Source organism: Toxotes jaculatrix, chromosome 17 (assembly GCF_017976425.1).
Source record: "Toxotes jaculatrix isolate fToxJac2 chromosome 17, fToxJac2.pri, whole genome shotgun sequence".
Classification (NCBI taxonomy): domain Eukaryota; kingdom Metazoa; phylum Chordata; class Actinopteri; family Toxotidae; genus Toxotes; species Toxotes jaculatrix.
The window spans coordinates 2897340-2918962 of NC_054410.1; the positions used below are offsets into that span (position 1 = coordinate 2897340).

The 21623-nt window shown below is 40.9% G+C and overlaps 1 protein-coding gene across 1 annotated transcript; it reads left to right on the forward strand.

Moving 5' to 3' along the window:
- Positions 1-752: 752 nt before the first annotated feature.
- Positions 753-21326, forward strand: dnaaf9 (dynein axonemal assembly factor 9). Its single transcript, XM_041060808.1, has 37 exons — positions 753-905; positions 1403-1482; positions 1660-1785; positions 1880-2004; positions 2300-2396; positions 2577-2683; positions 2829-2906; positions 3155-3256; positions 3369-3424; positions 3521-3656; positions 4163-4244; positions 4448-4484; positions 4598-4682; positions 4758-4834; positions 4948-4992; positions 5167-5212; positions 5335-5446; positions 5713-5783; positions 5923-5970; positions 6059-6149; positions 6289-6392; positions 6660-6803; positions 6945-7030; positions 7219-7320; positions 8005-8122; positions 8293-8381; positions 8546-8680; positions 9054-9179; positions 11253-11290; positions 11992-12127; positions 12451-12537; positions 13299-13405; positions 13712-13786; positions 14624-14793; positions 14928-14993; positions 15790-15883; positions 16216-21326. Exons 1-37 carry the CDS (start codon positions 850-852, stop codon positions 16320-16322), a joined length of 3441 nt encoding a protein of 1146 aa, XP_040916742.1. The 5' UTR covers positions 753-849; the 3' UTR covers positions 16323-21326.
- The last annotated feature ends 297 nt before the right edge of the window (positions 21327-21623 follow it).

A 21623-nucleotide genomic window follows, 5' to 3' on the forward strand; every position in this document is an offset into this window, starting at 1 on the left:
ACGGCCACAGAGGACTTCATAAGGATGAAGCAAAGGACCACAAAGAAGTGGAGCCACATTTGAGGTGAACATTTTAAACTGAAACATTATGGGAATTTGGAAACTCGGGGTTGCCACCTCACTCTGTTATGCTGCTGCCTTGTTTGCAGCAATTCAACCAAAGTGTGCCATTATATGCAAAGATAAAACGTGGGTCAACGTCCCTGTGGCCCTGAAGAAAAATCTCTTTAATCTCTTAAAGAAAGTAAATGAATACTAATGTGGATGTTAGCTCCAGCAGGCTTAGCTCCTACTCCTCTCTGTATATTATCATTTATGCTGAGGCACTAAGGGGGGCAAAATGGAATTAACGATGATAACATACATGTATTGTAATACTGACACAGCCACAGTATACGCAGGAGTTCCCCCATATTCTCACCGACTGTTATTACTGATGGGTTGCACCATCTCATTGGGCTTGACGTGCTGCCTGCCACTGTCAACGGCCCAAAACAAGACAGTCCTACACCGTAAAATGGGGGTGTCGTTTGGCGAATTCGGAAACATTCATTTCTCTTAATGGCTTAATTTAGCCCTTGCGAAATGAGGTTATAAATTTATAAGAGAAGAGTCGAATATAATTCATAATTAGTGGTTTATAGCATCAGGATTGCTCCCAAGTATCTTAATACTACCCGGAATACCCCTATTTATAGAATGGTTCGCCCCGTTGCCATGCTATCTTGTGTAGACATTCTCCAGGGTGATGGAGAGGATGATGTAGTTACTCGGCCTGAAAACAGAACAAAAAACCATAACGTTGTTCGGTTTAAAACGTAAATCGTGTGTACCGTAACATCGATTACAATGGCCGGTATAAGAACAGTAAACGGAAAATTTTCGGGAATCAACCCAGCCGTCAGGTAACGTTAACATCGTATTGTGTTTACTGAAACGCTTCAGTGAAGCTGTCAAGCTAACCTAGCTAACGTTAGCTCGAATGCTGCCCGTTATAAGTCGATGTTCCAACACCAGTTGTTGTTGTTAGCCAACATTAACAGTGCCGTTGAACTAATGCTAACGTTAGCGAGGTGTTGAGCTAGCTACATGTTATATTGTCCGTGTCAATCAGCTGTTTAAGCTAGATGCTTATTGTACTGTAACGCCCCTTACTTGAAATAAAAAAAAACTGCAGCCTCCAAAGTGGCCATAATGTTGAATCATAATCACAAGATGGTTTGTTGTAAGAAAGGATGAGATGTGGTTGAAATCTTTTGAGGTAACATGTAAGTTTGACCTTGTGTTGAAGTTTTTTTCCTAAGGTTAGCACTGAACCTTTAAGCTCAACACTGATCTGAAGGTAATGTTCATAACTAACAAAGCCATGACTGTAAATATGTTTTATTGTTATATTTTTCAGTTGCTGTCGCCTGCGTCAGGTTCAGTCTCTGCTCTGTGAGGGAGGTGCTGCCACTCCTGATGGTATCTTGTGCTCTCTTGGTATGTTAAGTTGCAAACTTTTTTTTTATCTTTAAGCATTATTTCTTTATCTGGCCTGGTTAACTGTGCTTCCAACTAGAGGAAACAATTTTTTCATGACAGATGGTGAACAAAACATCTTATATGGCAATTTCAAAAGGACTAATGGATATAAATGGAAATTTTCTTATATTTCAGGAATTGACAGCAGATATAATGAAGGGTGTACTGAGCTGGCAAAATACCTGTTCTATGGACTGTATGGACGGAATCAGCTAAATCTGGAACATGTCCTTGAGGAATTTCCAGAAGAAATGTTGGATGGTGAGTTCTTCAGGTGTTCACTGTAATTTTAATTATATTTTTGTGCTTGCTTTGGTGTTTATTTACACTGACACATTACTTGTTTGTGTGCCAGATGTGATCCTATTGATCAAGGCGGAGTGTGTTCATCTGTACTGCAACCCGCTAAACTACAGTTACCTGTTGCCCTACGTGTCTCACTGGAGGAACCTGCATCTCTACTGCATGACAGAAGCAGAGGTTAAAAAGCCCTCTTCCTCCCCTCCTTTATCATTCCTGTTAATTACACTTCCTGTGTGCTTAAGCTAGGATAAGAAGCCTTATCAAGAGTATTTAGGCCTGTTGATGTATCCACCTGGCTGCAGTTTTAACTTGCAGATCACTACTAGTTTTATTCAAGCATTTGCCTGTTAGTCAAGTCATCACGGTTTATACTAGTGACCCTTTGTAGCAGTGTTTGTAAGTGTGTTATTCCACAGAATAAGTACTTTGCTAAGATTGCCAAGCCCTGTACTTTTCCCACCTCCACACACAGTATGAAGATGAGGAAGCAGCAGAGGAATTCAAAATCTCCAGCTTTGTCACAATGGTGCAGGACTGCTATCGTATCGGAGTACCTTACAGCTCCCAGGGTACATATCATCACATTTTAATCTCCACATTTATTTACTGCTTATTTGTTCAAGAGATAATCAAAAGTGTTTGCACACTAACTACATGACATTATATCGCAATGAGCATAGCTTGTATTTAATGTGCAATTACATCAACAATGCAGGTAATTATACACTGTTCTCTACTCAACTTTTTAGGACACATCCAGAAGTTTGATATGTTTATGGTGGAAAAATGGCCCCTAATTCAAGCATTTGCCCTAGAAGGCATCGGTGGAGGAAGCTTTTTTACCATTAAATATAAGGTACTTTTAAACGGCTAAAAAATATATTTGTTTGGATCTAGAGGTGTGACAAACATGTAGAACTTATTTTACATGAGAGCATTTGTAGAACTGTGCTTCTTACACCCAAGTGTTTTAATCATGTTGTATATTCACATTTTTCTAGCTTATGGATATGAGCGAGAAGCTCTGGCAGGTGTACGGCAGACTAGACCCAGTGTCCCTGGACAGTCTCCTCGCAGAGGTAACAGTGACTTCTGTTGTTCATCTGCTGTTCTAACTTTCATAGCTGTTGCCTTAACATGTTAATGTTCATAGACCCATTGTTTTTGTTGAGATGATCAGTAGTGTGTTTTGATTAACATTAATCAACAAAATTATTTAGTGTTTTGTCCTTAAAAGTCTTCTAGTCGTATTTGGTATGTGAAGGTGTGAATATGACAGTCTATTATATTATGATGTTTACTGTAACCTTGGTTTTGTTTGTTGTAGGACTTGGTAAACTTTGAGAAGCAGTGGAGTAGCTTTTTCTCCAGTATGGACCTAGAGAGTCATCTGTCCATCCTTGAGCTGTCTGAAGCTCAGGCAGGAGAGGTGAGTTTATAGCCTCTCTGGACCAAGAATGGTTGAATTGAGGGCAGCCAGACTTGGTTGTCATGTGCTGTTTTAGTGTCTGCATAAACTCTGCATTCTCATCACTCCACAGGCATTCCGTACTTACTACTCTCATGGACTGATCTCAAGCAACATCACAGATAAAAGGTATTCTTCATATTCAATAAACTGTTGCTCATCTCTTGTTCTGTAGTTTGTAGAAAGAAAAATACTGCTGTTTAATCAGATGTTTCTCTGTTTCAGTAAAAATCAGCAGCCCTTTGTGTTGTTTGGGAAGCATTCATCCGCAGAGGATCTGGAGCGCTATTTGTTCAACTTTCCCTCAGAGAGTCATCAGGTCCGCAACACAGGGCCTCAAGGTTCTACAGCCAAACACATGGTGAGAAGCAGCAGCTGAGTGAAGGGGAATAACTGCACGCTGATACTCTGTGGTGCAGAGAATAAGTCTGAAATATGAGACTGTGTAATGTAAAAAAAAAATGACCTAGCAAACACTGTAAACTACTCACATTACTGTAAGATCCTTATTAATGGCTGGGCATCTGCCAAAGTGTTTAGTAGAGTAGAGGGCCTGCCACTGTGAACATTCTTCAGCATTTCAAATGGCATGGATCTAATGTTCCCATTAGGTGTAACTGATGTTTCATAAAAACATATTACTCAAGCTGAAGAGGGAACCTGGCCTGCAGCACCACCTGGTGAGGTGTTTTGGTACAGCCAGTGTCCAGTGACGCCCAGAGCACTGTTTTGACAAATTATCTTGAACACCTCATGTCAGGAAGCAGGCTTTCTGATCTGTGTCTCCTGTAAATATTAAATTCAGGTCACTTTGCACCAGTGTGAAGTGGGAACATGACATGGGTGTATCTTTTTTTCCTCCATTAGATTCTGCAGTGTGTTGCTCCCAAAGGACCTCTATCCTGCTCTCGAACCTATTTCTTTGGGACCACCCACGCTCCTTATCTTGGTGAGGTTTTACTGTATGATTTTGCTTATTTAATATTGTTCATCTCCATATTTATAAAAGTATGAGGTTGTTTTTTTATATTTTATATGGTTTTTTTTTATTGTTATTCCTGGGGTTCTGTGCTTCAGAGTATAGTTTATACACCCAGGGAGTAAAGCAGTACTAAATAATCCCATAATTTTTGTACTGTATTTCACCTACAGGAAATCAAAACAAGGAGCAAAATAAAACAGAAGTCTTGTAAGTTATTTTTTTTGTAATTTTATTTTTTTGGTAATTTAATGTTTTCCCTCTAAGTTTTTGGGTAACTATTGTTAAATGAAAGAGTTTTTTGTTTTGTTTTTGTTTTTCAGACTTTTGTCACAGATTTATTCAGGTGTTGTTCAAGCAGTCCTTTCAGGAATCAAATGCTACTCCTGTACCTCAAGTGCTACCAAGGTAATTCAAAAAGAGCATTTAACCAGTTTCTTACAGTATGTACAATTACTCATTAAGAAATGTTTATTATTGTAGGCTAAGGATGTAGCAGAGAACACCTTCCTTGTGGCTTTGGACTCAATGAATTTAAGTCAGTACCGCGGTTTTCTCAGGTACAGATTGATTTTCATTTTTTTGACTGTTGTTCACTGTATGAGACTTTCAGCCAAGCATGAAATTAAATTTATTGTTTGAATCGGTTTGATTGTGTGTTTTCTCTCCTCAGGTCCAAATGTGAATTCAGCATTCAAGCAGTGAACAAGCAGGGGAGGTGGGTGTTAACCTATTTTTGGTCATGTGGAAGCATTTGTAGTTTCCGCACATCTTCTTGACATTTTCATTGTGTTACTTTAAAAATACAGATTAAATGCTTTCCTCCTGTTTTTTTAAAATCTTTTTGTAAATATATGATTTCAGACCTAAAGAGCCTGCTTTTTATTTTCAGGATAATTCCTCTGACTGATGAAAAAAGCCGTTATATAGTTAAAACAGTAAGTTAAGGAAGCATATTATTTTCTGCTTATCCAAGCAGACATTTATGCAATTTTATTTATGCGATTTTATTCATTCTGAAAAAATTTTCCCATCTTTCCTAATTGTACTTTTTTTGAAGGCCTCCATGACTGTCCATGACATCCCAGACCTGCAGCAGGACAGGGGGGACCTGGGCTCTGTGGTCTTCTCTGAATCCTTCTTGGAGTCCAGCATCAATATTCAGCAGAAAGGTATAATATGAATTAGATTAAGTTTAATTAAAATGTATGTTGTGATTGTTACCACAAAGGAAATTTGATTTACATAAGCAGGACAAATCCAGACATTACTGTTAACAGAAAATGGCAAAAGTTGTTTTGAAAGAACAGAGGACGAGCCTAAAAATAGCTTGTTTCCTGCCCTGAGAATTATATTTGTGATTCATCTTCCATGTTTGTCATTCTTTGGCTTTGTTGTTTATGCTCCATTTCAAACAAGTCTGTTTCCTCTCCTGCAGATGGCACTGTGTCATCAGACAGCTGCTACACCATCCTGACTACAACTGTGCCTCGATATGCCTGCTGGCTGGTATGTGCTGGGCTGGAAATAAAATTCATTTTATATTATTGTCAAAAACAACCAGTGTTTTGGATACAGAATAATTACTTAGTCTACATTAGAAAGAAACAGTATGTTTTTTCCAAGGTTGTTCATTTATCATTTTTAGATGGAGTCTGATGTAAAGCAATCTGAGCAAGCCCAAAATCTTACTAAGGTAAATTCAGAAGCCCACTGCACTATATGTTTGCAGGCCTATGATCAGTATATATGACCTAATGACCTACAATATGTGTCTTAAACAGACAGAGGAAGGCACTTGTTTGGGAACTCCTCTGACTGTGGCCGATGCTGCATATGCATTCTCCAGCAGCCAGCTCTCCACGCCTGAAGAAGGTGAAACTCTCTCATGCGTTGCAAAAGCTGGGAGTCATTTTGCAAACTTGTCTTAAATTTAAGCCGGTATTGTTCGTAATGTGACAATGAGTTATGATTCTGTATAATATTTTATTGTTTATTCAAATCTTAATTTTAGGAAAGATCGTTTTCTTCTCTGAGGGCCTCCTGTTTGTCCATTCTCAATACGGGAGCATTACTCTGTCCAAGGATCACATCAACACCATTAAGTTCTATGATCCGGTAAGTGTATTAATAATATGACTTTATAACATGAAACTATTTTCATATTATATTTTCAGTTCTGTCATGCGATTGGACGTGCAGTAGTTCATCTTACGTCAGATGGCATATTTACTTTTTCTGTACTGGATCTGTTTTGTTGATAACTAGTTCATTATTGGTTTAGAGGGTGGCTTTACTGGCTCCCACATAAAACCATGCCAAAACATACTGTATGAATTTATATGCAATTAAACTCATGGTAACTATCTGTGTGTGATTTACCAGGACTCCAGCGCTGTGGCTTCTCTCTTTGTGGAGTATGACAGCAGCCTGCTTCCACACCTCCCGTTCCCTCTCCACAGCTCTGACCATTGTCTGGTCTTTGCTCTTCAGCCCAGGTCTAAGAGTCACAGGGCCTTCTATTCCAAGGTAAGGCCTTTAGCCGGTGACCTCTGACAGCGTGTGAGACTGAAGATACACAGGGATCGAAATGTTTTTAGGCAACTTCATTATTTTAATGCTGATTAAAGACACAGCTCTAGTTGTATGACCCTTTCTCTCTTGGTTCAGGTCTTATCAGTGTGGCAAAACTCTGAATCTGGATTCACTCTACAGTTGCTGGACGAAGGGCAACTGACTTGGACCCAAAGAAGCATGTAAGGCAGCATAATTTTCCAGTTTCAGCTGTCAGTATGAATAGCTGTCATTTGTCAACATAATTTTGGAAGACCTGTCTGTCTAACACATATTACTTATTGATACTGTGCATTTTTTATGAATCAGTCTTTGTCAATAAAGCCATTAAAGAAGAAATTCTGAAGAAGAAAATTCTTTTTCCTTTCAGGCACAACAGACTGCAGAAGCTGCACGACAGTCAGGAGCCACCAGTGGCCAAACGCAGAGGAAGCCTGAAGACTTCTTACTCCCAGCTGCCAGAGCAGGACATGTTAGTACACACACAGCCGTCACATAGTAGAGTGCCCCAGGGTTGGACTGAACAAGTAATAAAACCTGATGCTACTGTAGGTATTGCTTAATCATGAGTATGCGCTCCCAAAATAGTATTTAAGCCTGTGTTTCTTGACACAACATTTTCATCCCGGCTGACCATCCACACTTGGAAGGTCTATCCTGCAGAGACAAAGTATAGAAGATAATGTAGATTCACTATCTGGCTTAAAGTAAGCAGTGCACACATTTTCTTTCCGATCAATATAGATGAAACAAAGACGACAGCATGCAAGGGTAACTCAGCACTTTTTGGCAGCTTCTTAGTCTTCCCAAATCAGCCCTAAATCTGTCACTTAGTATAATTAGACATCCAACAGTTTTAAGCATTTGTGCCCAGAATAAACATACTGTACAGTGCTTATAAAAATGTATTGCTCTCTTTTGCACAGCTTTGCTTCATCAGTCTCATTTCTAAAGGCTCTGATTCACCAGAGATAAAACTGATTTTGCGCTTTTATTATGAAGTCTTAGCTGTAAAATTATTGCATTTTATAAACTTGTATCACTTACTTTTGTCTATCTCCTTACAAGTACATGATCATTCAATTGCTTTTTTCTTTTTAAATCCACTTGTGACTCCATTTACACTTACTGACTGCTGCATTGTGGCCTTCACCAGGTTTCTTCAGCACTTTGCCCTGAGTAGCATTAGTCAGGAGCCCATTCTGTATGACCACCTGGGAGTGCTCTTCCCCTCTACAGAGCTTCAGAACTCAGTCAGTGGCAAGGGAGACAAGGTGAGCATACTGAATATGGTGCAGTGGACCATCCTCTTTTGAAAAATGTTGACAAGGTAAATCATTTTTCTGGGTCCTACAGTGAATTTTCTCCCCTCCGGCATCCTGGTTTAATTATGATAAAACTGGTAAAATGAGAAACTGATGCAGGCTTTTTAATGTGTGAAAAGGTTGTCATTACCATCATCACCGGACTGCCAGGAAGCCATAAGAAGAGACTCTGCAACTTCGTGGTCCAGCTGAACAAGGAACGTGGAAGGTAAGAGAGACTACACCCAACAACATGCTCGGTGTTGTATGTTTTTGCTCTGTTGTCCCTTTTTTTTTTTTTTACATATGTGTTAGTTTTTTTATTCTAATACTAATACAAGCCTTGCAACACAAGCAGAAATAATTCAAATGTATTTTTCCTTACACCCGTAGGTGGGTGGTGTACGAGCCTGGTCCTGACAGCTGTGACAGCTTCTCAGCCTCTCACCTCCAGCAGTACTTGTCCAGCTTCCTGGAGAGCCAGAGAGGCCTCGGAGGCAAACCCCGTCTGTTGGTGCTCTCACCTGGGTAAGAAAGCCTGCTGATCAGCTTGATACAGCTTGGAAATGAGAAGTCGAGACTATTCCTGAAGAGCTGAGCTGAGTTAAATCAAGGTCTTTTGTTTCAAAAACACAGCACGTCCATTTTTAAGGAAAATAATTTTATCCAAGTTCCATCCTTCAGTATTTGTAATAGACAATTTCATCAAAGCATATAATATTATCTGTACCTTTTGAGTATTTATAGTATATTTTGTTGTTAAAGTGTTAAATAAAATAAAAAAAAATAATTCCAACTGTTCATTAACAGTGTCTGAGTAAATCAGGAAAGGAGAACAGTGAATTAATTTACCTTTCTTTGTCAGTGTATTTAACATTTTCAAATGTTCCTACTTGTACAGATACACAGATGTTCTGGATGTGGTTCAGGCTGTGCTTTTCCACCCCGATCCAGTTGTCCAGTCGTGCTTCACCATTGGTGCTGTCACAGCCTGTGTGGATCCTCTTGCTTCCTGTTTGGAGCACAGGTGAGATTTCAGTCTCGTCTAGACTGGTTCTCAGCTCTGCTGCTGTTAAAATGAAACAAACAAAATAAGTTTTGAATGCCTTAAATTAATTTTCATTTTGATCTCAACTACACCCCTGTAAAGTTTTGTGACGGCATCTTACATGGTTGTGATGACAAACGTCCCCACCAAGATTTAAAAACAAGTCCACACACACAGACTCACGAGGTGAAAACAATTCCCGCCAATCTGTCGCAGCAGGTAAATATTAATACTTCAGTATGTGTCATAATGCTCCAGCTACGCGCAGTAAATGCCCTCAAGCAGGACCTCCTGCTTCTTGCCAGTGTTTTTATCAGATTCACAGTGACTGGAAGGCTTTTACTTTCAGGCATTTGTATGTATTAATTTTACATTTACAGCATCTTAAAGAACACTGCAGTTAAAATGATTTGGGGACTCAGTTTCATGACAAAAAACAAACAATTAGCTGCTTACATTTATTATGTGCGTCCAATGCAAGTTAATGCAGCTGCATGCCAGAAAGAGGATTTGCGAAAAACAAGTGGTAGGTAGCCATATTTTGGCCTGTTTTGCAAAGTTTAAAGAGGTTCAATAAGCTAGGACACACCAGTGACACCACCTGAAACTCAAGTTGATGGTTTCACTCAGTTCTGTTTTCAAGTAACTTTTAGACAGACCAGATGATGACAGACAGGGCCGGATGTTGATGAATTGTTGAAGCACGGGAGGTTTCCAGGACGAGGTTACATGACACTTTTAGCTATTAAAACTCAAGGCTGGGTCCCTTTTACAGAGAGGATCAGTCCTACATTTAATCTCACTCCCCTTTTGTTACAGGCTTTAGATGTAGCTTACAGAGCTTCTCACTGTCGTAGATTGACTGAGCTGCTCCACACAATATGACATACCACTCCAGTTAATAGGCTGTTTTCCACTGCACAGCCAAGCTGGGCTGGCCAGTGATACTTACAGATGGAGTCAGTCTAGTCAGGGTCTAGCTTTTCTAACATGTTTCAAGAACCACTCAAAATTTAGCTGAAAAACCAGAAGGTGTTACAGCAAAAGTCCTGGTAAGCAGTATAATAATTTAATTCTGCACAATAACATTCATAAACACGTGAGCAAACATGCAGGAAGAAATTTCTGTTAGGGAAATTCCCACCGTCCTTTAGACGAGGTGATTGTTTAGCAAGCTAAGCTTTAATAATAAATCCAAAGGGCGTTTTGGATCCTGTGCTATAAACATTTCGTGATGTCCCTCCTGTCAAACTCTGACAAGCCCTACTTGGCTCAGCAGTGGAAAAATGTGTAATAAGAGGTTTAGTTAGGTTTAGTGGTTAGCGCTGACTTTTCCATTTGAGGCATCTTCAGCAAGCCCCTTATCACTGTCTGTTGCCATAAATTGTGTGGAGGTCTGTGGACCCCTACTATGGTGCTAATTGGGTGTGGTTAGCCCAGCTTAGGCCTGACCTGCCCATCACCCCCCTCTGCATAGCCCTCTAATCCCCCAGATCCACATGTGTGACCAACACACCCTCCTCAGTGAAGCTCATCAGTCAGTCATGATCCATTCTTTGTGATGGATGCAGACAGTTCATTACATCAGGACAGGAAAGATAAATGCCTTTCAAACTGCTGATCCCCCAGCCTCCCCCCAGGCTCCCTAAGAGCTGCTGGGGAGGGTCTGCAGTGGCTGGAAAGGGACTCAGAATGGTTATTCAGAAAGTGGTGTATAACACTGATTGATTTGAAAACTCAGGATAAATTATGTTAAGATTAAATGAGATTACAGAAAGCTTTTACACTGGTCAGTTGCCAGTCATAGTCATGATGTCATCCTGTGAAAAATGCCTCACGAAGGATAACTGGCCCGCTAGCCAAGGGCCGTAACATGGAATTAGTCTGTTTATTGTTGCACAACTATGGCAAGCACCCATCTGTCATAAACAGAGTTATTGTTAGTGATGATATTGTGGAGCAGGACATGGCTTAAAATAAAGAGAACGGTTAACCAGTAAATGATGCATGTTTAACCTAAGGTTTTCTGTCAATTCTTGTCATTTGCCTTAGGTTTTCCTTTCCTAAGCTGTTGGAGCAGTGCAGCCAAGGTGAGTCCTGTCTGTGCACCGTTCTACCCTCACCTTTGTTACGTCCAGGATAAACTTCTTTCATGGAATACTGAGGAAACATTATATTGAAACACGCGGTGCATGCATGTGACTCAGGTTGGCAAAAGCTCGACTGTTTAACTGCTGTTTTCATTTTTGCTTTCTTAGCCTAAGCCTGCCTCTTTTGCGATGTGCAGCTGTCAGAAGTTGAGTGGGAATATTACGATATGAAGGTGTAAAAGCCTAACAAGCAATGGCCGTTCAGTAGCTCATCAGTGTACACTACAGTTTACACAATCCATTTTCCATCCTGTGCTCTGAAGGGACATATTGAAGATTTTAGTTGGGTTTACTGCCGTCCTTGCCATCTTTGTTACTCAAACCAGAAAATCCCAGTTTGGGCAGCAGGGGTAAAGTCTGGGTGGCACTGAAAGGGAGCAGGTGGCGGGGCAACCACCGCAGTCTAATCTGTCACAGCATTACTCTTTATTTCTTTTGTTTCTTACCAGTCTTTTTAGTATTCAATGAATTTAGTATTCAAAACATCAGTTTCCCTAAAGCCTTCAGCGTGCAGGCACGATACAGCAGCAGTAAAAGGGAGAGTCTAAAATATGCTATTTCTACAGACATTGTGTTTTCAGGGAAGTGAGCCAGTTTCTCCAGGTATTCATATTCCCTTTTTGTGCCTCGTTGTATGTCAGGTATTGTGAGTACAGTGGTGTTCACCGGGCTGACAGCAGAGCAGAAGCACCCTCTCATGCAACATGTTCAGCAGTTGGTACGCTCTGCCAACCCCACTGCAGCCTTCATACAAGCAGAGAGAGGAGCTGTCACCAGGTAGGCACCCACAGAATCATGATCAATGCTGCAAACAGTCATTTAACTGCTTTTATCTTTGCCTAAAATGCTCACTCAAGACTACATCTTATTCTGCTTTTTTGACTATGTTTAAATCTGTTGGGTCATAGCAGTGCTCAGTTAGCACAGGAATGTGTCATGAACATTTCCAATGCATTATATACAGAAAGAACATTTTATTCTTGTAGTGACTTATGTGTGTTTTCATGCTGTATGTTCATATTTTTATAGACTTGTTAGTGCAGTAGACTGTTGTAAAATTGGTATTCAGTTGTAAGTATTCTTGTTTTTTTTTAAACTAGGAATGAAGATGTGAATCTGATATTGTCTGAGAGCAGCTTCACTGATCCACAGATGCTGAGAGCACGTTATGTCCTCTACCCTGGATGGTAAGACCCTCTTTCTATGTTCTCTACTCTACTCATCGTGACCCCCATGTGTCCTCATGTGTCCGCACTCAACCTTTTGGCTGCTGAGGGTCAGATTGGCGTTGATTCCTGCCTCAGTGTTCCTCAGTCCTGCCTCGCCTCCCTCCCTGTGGTTTAATTGCCACTCGCAGTGGAGCTGCAGTGGTCGGGGTATCGGCTGCTGATTGCTGTAAAGCTCCTCGGGGCATCTTGTGTTCTATCACCAGCTGCCTCCTGGCAGCACAGTAACAAGCTGTTGGGCATGCAGTTGCCATGTACACAGAGGGGTCTCCTTCCTTTTGAATCTGGCCCATTCGGCCTTCATGCCTTGGTGGTCAGCCTAATATGAACCCCTGCAAAATCCTCCCCTCAGATCATACACTGGATATCTGGGCAGAGTCCGGCCCTTTTGATTTACTCATCTTCAAGCTTCCATTTCTGTGTAGTGTAGTGTAGGTGTATGCTATTGTGTTTAAAATGCTGCTTTGTGCTCTTACTCATCCTTAGCTCTTTGATCAAGGCAAGTAGTTTTTTCACCTGCGGATGAGAGTATCTACATTTACCGATTCATCGTCCACTTCCACAGTTTTACCAGCAAATCACATTCACTGGCCCCTTTCCTGTGGGCAGCTGGTAGAGTAAACAACTTTCCAGCCAAAGACAAAATGTAGCACAAATATTTGGCTTGCTCTGGACTTAACTTTCTCACCATTTGTGTAATGTGCTTGTGTTCTGTGTTTCAGGTGCAAAGGGCGCTTCTCCTCTGGTTCTGGGTCTCTGGTCCTCACCCAGCAGCATGTGGCTTTCAGCCGGCCCCTAGAGAGGCCTCTGTTTGTCACCCGCTGTAAAGGTGAGACGGAAAGAAAGCCTGCCCTCCTTTTTTTGACTCTTACACGTGACAGAAGCACCAGATATGAGCTGGCACGGTTTGATGCTGATTACATAAGCAGCCTTTCCCTCCAAATATGGAGATAACTGAGGTCTCAAAGTAATTGTCAGTGGCTGCTGTGAAACAATCTGTATTCCCGAAGGATGCTCTCTGACATCCTGCTGCCAATTTTGCTTTTTAGGAAATTATTAATTTAAATTATTATTGTTAAATCTGTAAATTTGTTTCACATTACTCACCTCTACAACTCCGTGTGTTTATCTGTAGCATTCAAGTCATCCCTAAGGCCAAGCCCCTTCCGAGGAAACGTGTACAATGTTTGGGGAAAAGTCCGATTTTCTGGTAGGAATGATATATTTTCATTTTATTTTCTGTCTTATAAAATACCTTTTCATTGTTGCTAACTTTTAAAAAATTTCAGATCAGATTTCGAATTCCAGAGAACTTGCTTTTGTTAAGCATGACTAAACAAATGTGACTTCTTTCCTTGGTAAATATTTGACCTGCATTTGCATTTCCCACTTTTGGGAATTATTAGAGAAAAGGTTGCCCTCAAGGCAGGCAAGAAGCTCCTGACGGTAGGAATACTGCTCGGTTGTTGCTCTGGTGTCTGGTGTTTAGAATTCAGCTCATAGTCCACCAGTTTGATTTCCTCCACATAGTTTTCTCACTCCTTTTTCATTTAAAGACCTGTGTAGATTTGTTGCATGAGGAGAAAGTGCAGGTGCCTGTGAGGAGATGTGCAGAGAGTGTGCAGATATTTTTAGAGAGTTGGGAAGATAGAGGAGTATGGAACGAGTGTGGAGACTGACTGATCCTAAGACAAATGCTCACGTTCCCCTAGTGTCAAGTGTGCATCTCAGTCACTGTCTGTAGGGTAGTGTATCATTTACATCACCTTATATTCAGTTGTTTTACTTTATTTTAGTTGTATTTAGCTGTTGAACATATTTTACATTGAGTTAGGACATGCTGTATTTGACATGTTGTGTTCTTGTTTTGTACTCACGTGAGTTCTGTGAGCCATTTTGGGAGCAGAGGGGCTGTATGAATGTTGAAACATTAACACCCCACCAACAGCATGCTGATACCGTATGAAGCTGCTGTAGCAGGTGTTACGCAAGGTGTGAACTGTGTGTTCGACTTGGATGTGAGCTCCTTCATCTCTGGAACCTCCAGACTCAGAACAACTGATGGAGGTGAGCTACAACACAGTGAGTGGGAGCCTGAGCCTTGTCCCTCTCACCCCGGGCCCCGAAGAGACCAACACGTCCTGCTTCGTGATCTTTGATGGTGTTGGGCTCACCGAGGATGGACTGAAGGACTGGCTCAGACTGTGCACCAAGCAGGTAGACATTTGAATAGCCCCACTGTTTTTGATGGTAATACACACTGATCTATTATCATGGGCAGCATCAGTCAAGTATAAGGGTATAAACTGCTGTTTAACCCAGAGGCTGTTAATTCTGTTTGGTTTTGACAGAGGCAGACAAAGAAGCCTAAGAAGACTAAAAATACTCTTTCACCACACGAAATCAAGACTATACACGTGAGTATCTTTATATTTATAGTTGTATACTTATATGTGTATATATAACATAATTTTATGATTACCATTGGTGGAATTTCGAGCGTACTGAACTGCATCTAAGCTACTCTGTGGAGTTTTGTCGACTCTGAGCTATGAGCTTATGAGCTAGCACCTGCTCTGTTTGTGCTTATATTGAATTACTAGCATGCATATGATCCACGCATCTGTTAGGTACAAATATCTGAGACCACTTTACCATCCAAGTGAATGAGGAAGTGGTCTCAGACTTCTGGACTCCACTGTATATTTTCTAATGTATATTTAACTGTATTTTTACAAGATATCTCCGCAGGTCACCTCAAGCTTTATTATCAGTAAATGCCGCTGCAAGAGCAGAGAGTGTGAAATTTTTGATGTTAGTTACAGTGGCTTCTTTTTGCATAATTTGAGTTGTAGATTAAATTTTAAATGAAACTGAAATCTCATTTAGAAAAATGTTCAGACCAATTGGTGTGGTACTACAATTGTGCCACTTGAGCCCAGACTTGAAGATGGCAGTTCACAGACATTTCCCATCCAATCTCACGGAGCTCGAGAGGATCTGCTCGGGAAAATGGGATAAACTGTCAAAATCCAGGTGTGCAAAGCTTGTAGAGATTCACCAAAGAAGACTCGAAGATGTAATTGCTGCTAAAGGGGCTTCTACAAAGCACTGAATTAAGGGTCTGAATACTTTTGTAAATGAGACGGGGGATTTTTTTGGCTTTGCAGTCAATAATGTTGACTGCACTTGATGTTATATGTTTCTCTTTAGATGACCAGGCACTTGGACCCACTGCCACCAGGCTATTTCTACAACGGTTATCAATATGTTGACATCTTCGGAGAAAAAAGGAACTTCCATCCCAGTATCCTTTTCATAGTTATTACGGCCTATTGTTGAACCCCAGGTACACCTAGCCTGTCACTCAGATTTAGAAGAAGCTTATACACATTTTAAAGGTTAAAACAAAACCAGGTACCATTCAAAGAAGCCCAGTACAGTGAATGTGTTTGAGTGCAAGTATAAAAATGAAGCTCTGTGTCAGAAAGTTAGTACAGTTTGATGCGAACCTGACTTTTTGACCCAGAAAGGCAATTACAAACAATCATGAATCTTTATGCAGATGTGCTGGCATCTGTATTTACTGTTGTGTGTGGTGATTGTGCTGCTGTTTCCCATACATTGCTGTTACTGCAGACATGGAAGAATTTATTAAAGAGTACATCGCTGAGGCCAACAAAGAGATCGAGCTTTTCAACCGTCACCTGGAGCTGCAGGGACAGCCAGACCTGTTTGACCCATGATAGGATCTGTGTGTATGTCCACTGCCTCCATCTGTCTTATTTAACTGTAAGGCAACTAATGTGGGCGGGGGGTTGGGGTGGGGGAGGGGCTAGGAGCAGTCCACTTGTATGGTCAGTGTGTGCTCACGCCACATGCATCTGCAGAAACTGTTGCTTCCAGAAATCCATTCATGATCTATGTACTATGTCACTTTGTTACCTAGTTTGGAGGCATGAAAAGGATGAGCTGAGGGCAGCTTTTGAACAATGGCATCACCCATCAGAGGCCAGTTATGTCATGGCATGGCTGTTTGCCGTACTTCCCTCCGCAGCACCACGAACTGTACAGTTAGCACTTTGGCACGTTAGGTATCATATTCATCAAATGAAAGCAGCAAGTTGACGTGGTCACTTGTGTTAATTCAAATTAAGACATGATGCAACGTAAGATTCCGTCTTTAAACCAGCAGGATTGTGCCACTAAGCCTGCAAGCTATGAGACGTTCACAATCGAAGGGAATTTCCAGCCGCTCGCTCCTACAGCTTGTGCGTTTCTGTTTATCACAGTTGGCAAATTAAAGCCTCTATTTCTGGAGAGGCATGGATAGCCGTGTGATTCTGGTGGGCTCCCTGGTGGGGTTTCTCAAGAATCGCTCCTCCTCTGTTGTCACCCAATCCATGGCCCACCTGTTAGCTTGTCTGCGTGCCGTGCTGCAGCAGAGGGAGCGCTTGGCCATAGAGCTGTAAACACTGGACAGCCTGTTGGCTGCAGACAACTGATGAATGATGCCATTAATCAAATAGCTGTATACCACCTCAGTGCTTTATTTTAAGACTCCTAAAGTGAATCTAAAGAAAGTGCAAAAAAAAAAGCAGACTTCAGTCCCTGCAGCCAAGTGTTGTAGTTATAGAACAGCTGAGGCCGTAAAGAGAAAACACTGAATCACCGAGGTTACATGTCCACCAGAATCTTTTCCTTCATTCACTGTTCCCTGTTTATTATTATGCTGCTAGTTAACAGTGACAAACCAGGTAGGACACATCACTCTTTTTGGTCAAAATGTTTATTTGTTGATAGATTTGTGTGAACATTTTATATTTTGGGTCACAACATTGGGGTAGGACAAAGGGAAAATAATCTGGGGAAACTTTGGTTAGGTTTGGGTAAACATGAGTCGAGCCTTTAGTGAAAGGTATAAGGCTTTGTATCAGTGACGTGATGTTGCAGCGAATCAGACTTTATGTTCTGTTTAAATGAGTAGTTATGCTACTGTTTGCTCTGCGATTGTGTGTCAGACTAATGTTCTATGCATGTCTTCCTCCTATCAGGGTTCCTACACGGGTTTTGAAAGTCTGTAACTTTGTGGAGAATGTCGGTAATTTCTGAGGAAAACCTGTGTTATTGCCATTTGTACAGGGCATAAGATTTAGGTAAATTATAACCAAATAACCAAACAAGCATTTCAAAATAAACGTGTGGTAAACACAGAATTTGGAAGTTAGAAATGTGTAGGAACCCTGTTACAGTCTCTGGAGATTTGATAGCTTTCATTCATTATGGGGTCAGCAGTGTAACACAGACTAATTAATCTTTGGATCAAGTGGTTCTAGCTTGAGTGAACTGATACTGACAAAGGAATATTTAAATGCTCATAGAGGCATGCACATACCGCTGCTACTACAATGGTACGATATATTACATGTGTCTTTGTGGACTGTACCAAAAAATGCCTGTACTCAGTGATGAGTACTGTGAGATTTTCACCATGTCAGATAAGAAAGGAAGGGAGTTTCTGCTAAGAGCGTATTTTAAGTCCAGAGTCTAATTCAGGGGAATTATGGAGCAGAGGGGGAAATGCTCACTAGCGATGTGAACAATTATTCTCTGCTGTTGATCCTTATCCAAACAGATATTTTTAAATCACTGGCGACCTCAGTGTATTTTGGGTTACCATTCACAACGCTGGGTATGTCATGTTTTAAATGTCTGTCTGACAGCACTGTCAGCAGCCTGTAAAATTGAAATAATCAATAATTTTGTTTTCAGCTGGCAGATAAGTGGAGAGTGATAACATCGTTAGCAAATTACTTTCCCCCAGATGGCCTGTGTGTATCTGTGCAGATTCAAATAAGCCTAATCCTGAACTCCACCTCACACTGCTGGCCCCATCCGTCCTCTCAGCAGAGTCTACTTAGATCTGAACAAGCCATACCATCCTAAGCTAGATGTGCCACTGTCGCATGGCATAGAATAGCATAGCATATAACATAGCAAAGAAGTATGCCTCTAACATGTATTACCCTGGCATGTTCCAGATAGCAGCAAAAGAGGGGTTCACACGGAGAGGAGAAGCTTACCCCAAGTTACTCATTCCATGAACTTCTCTCCTTCGGTCCTTCTCTTTCACCCTATAAAAGAAGTGCAATTGTACCTTGTGTTTTTATATATTGTGCTTACAGCACCCTCAAAGAGCTCTTTAAGGACAAAGCCGAGCAAACAGATGAGCTGCTAAATTCTCGGCCTCTCACAGCTTGTATTCTGTGGTCTGCTGGATACTGGCTTTGAGTGCTTGTATCTCAAATAACACCATAAAGGTTCTTAACAGCAAGTGAAGGGTTTGTTTCAAAACGAGATGCTACTTGAAGAGAAAACATTACCTCTGCTTACAAATGACTGATAGAAGAAAATACAAACCGATTACATTGCTTGTTTTTAAGAGCAGGACAATATGTAACTTAAACCTTTTGCTGACAAAAAGAATAACTCTTGTTTAAGCTGGATCCTCTGTTTAGCGATTCGGAGATGCACTCTCTGAAGCCGTCTGTTTGGAGCAACAGTTGCTGTCATTGTGTAGTTATGTAATACTGCAGGGGCTTACCTTGAGTGACAGTGAAATAGCTGTGAGGCTGATGTATGGAAGACTGAAGGTGCCGCAGATTGAAACCTGCTACACATGAGCAGAGTAACTGAAAACATTACTGGCCAAGTCCTTAAAGAGTTGAGGGCTACGTAAGATGTTTGTGATATTTAAATCAAATTACCACTAACACTTGTACACACACACACACGTATACACCACTACTACTACAAATATGTCTATACTATTTTGCATGTGTTGAGATGTCATGTGAATATGATATCATATATTCTGACAAATTGCCTTTCACCAAACTGGTACAACAAAGAAATGATCGCATTTATTTTACATATCTGCTAAGAATTTGAATTACCTCGAAACAACAAATAGTATTTTTATAAGACTGTGAATTGAACATTCTAGATGCAAGCAAAACGTCTCTTCTCGCACAAGCTACAAAAGGCAAAAGCAGATGCAATTTTTTTGTAGAGAGAAAAAAAAAAGTCTTAGAGAATCTGATTGGTTGTGAGATGTCAGGTTTCTCTGATCCAGCAGTGCCTTGGCTACGGCTAAGAAAAAGCAGAGATTAAAGCTGCATTCAGAGCTCCATCCTTCTCCCTGTCACAGGGGGAGGAGGTGTTGTCAGGCGAGGATCCGTCCTTCAACAGTGTTGGTGAAAGGAATCCATGGAGTTGTTCTTTAAAGCGATGTGTTTTTACTAAGCCAGAGGGTAAAGTAGATTAGGTCACACAGGGGGAAGCCACTGGAGGGCTCAGGATGATTCAGGTATTCTTGCAAACTAACCAAAAAGATGTTGGAATATAGGCTGAGTATCACAGTGAAACCAGTGTAGTTCTGATACTTAATTATTTATATTCAGAGTGGTGCATTTCTTAGTGGTTTATTTTAGTTTATTTTATGAGTAACAGACCAAATAGTTGATTTATTTAATGAAATGTACATAGGCTCAAAGCAAAGCTGCACTTTGTCCATGTTCCTTTAGAACCAATAATATCTAAAATAATGGGAAGTGGAAATGTTTCTCTGTGTTTTTATGCTCAGTCCTAGTTGGGATACAAAGCCCTCATGTTTTGTATCAGAGTACAGACAAGAAAAATGAGGATTGAGTTTGTGACTAAAGTTGGGTGACCTCTACCTATTGCACAATGGGGGGCCCAAAGAGCCCTCCACGAGCCTCTCAGTGTGACTTCTACACAGCTCTCTGGCAGACCGAGCACCCTGGTGTCTTCATCCTGTATGTCGATGCTAGCAATTTTGTAGCTGCAGTTATAGGACAAAAACAAAGTTTGGTGTTAATTGGTTTTATGTAAAGAGGTGGAAACGTGGCGTTCTTATACTGCACTGTGATAACACAGTGTGAGGGGGTTTTGTTCCGTTTTTAGTTTTGAGACTGGCTCCAGTGTTCAAAGGGGCCAACAATGTGGAATGTATGCGCTTCTTGAAGAAGTTGGTATTTTTATGGTATTTTTGTGCTCATTGGAGAAAAGGCGGCTTGGAAATGGATTTTTAACTGACCAAATATTTCCCAGCCCTCAGGGGACTGTTGATGCTAATTGTTTGGGCTGTTCTGTCCTGTCGAGGTTAAAAGGGAATCACAGGCTCTTCACCCCGCAGTCCTCACAGACAGCGAGAGGAAGTTTCTCAGGTGTGCTTATTATTTCCATACCTGAGATTACATATTTGCCCTATCAAACCCAAGTGTTATAGAAGAAGATGGGGGTGAAATTGTGGTTAATGTCTTCTGTCTGTAGCCACATACTCGCTGGCCACACAGCCGTGTATGAAAAAGGATGTTGTTATTCGTATCAAGGAACACTAACGATCGAAGTTGGGAGGTGTTTGATGTCGTGATGGCAGAATTAGATTGGGGGGGGGGGGGGGGGCACCGGGACCGTCCAAAGTAAAAGGAAAAAAAAAAACTTCTTATGGTCTGTTGTGATGAGAAGCAAAAGAAGAAAAAACAAACTTAACTTCAAAAGTGCCAAACTGACTTCCACATGTTGTTTTGGGGACGTTCACAGAAGTGAGCAAAACTGAATTGCATTTGCACTAAACTACTGTAACTTCTGTTTTTTTCCTGTGACTGATGCTTTTATAATCTAATTGTTGTATTTATTGCACCTCGTAATCCATTAAATATTTATATGGTCAATGTTTGTTCTTTTAGAACTTAATGCAATGTTTAGTCATTTAAATCTCACTTGAAAGTATATTCAGAGTTACGGTTTGTTTCTGTACTCCGGTTGCATGGGAACTGTTTTGCTCTCAGGTGTCAGCAGCCAGCCAGTTCAGCATAGTAGTGGATTTGTCACTTGGTGAGACAACATGAATTCACTCTGTGCATCCAAACCCTGTATCAGCACCAACTGTGGTGGGGAGGTCTGCCGCTGGTATTTAGAGAGGTAGACTAAAGAGAAACTGTCTGCGGAGTGTGTGTGTGTTA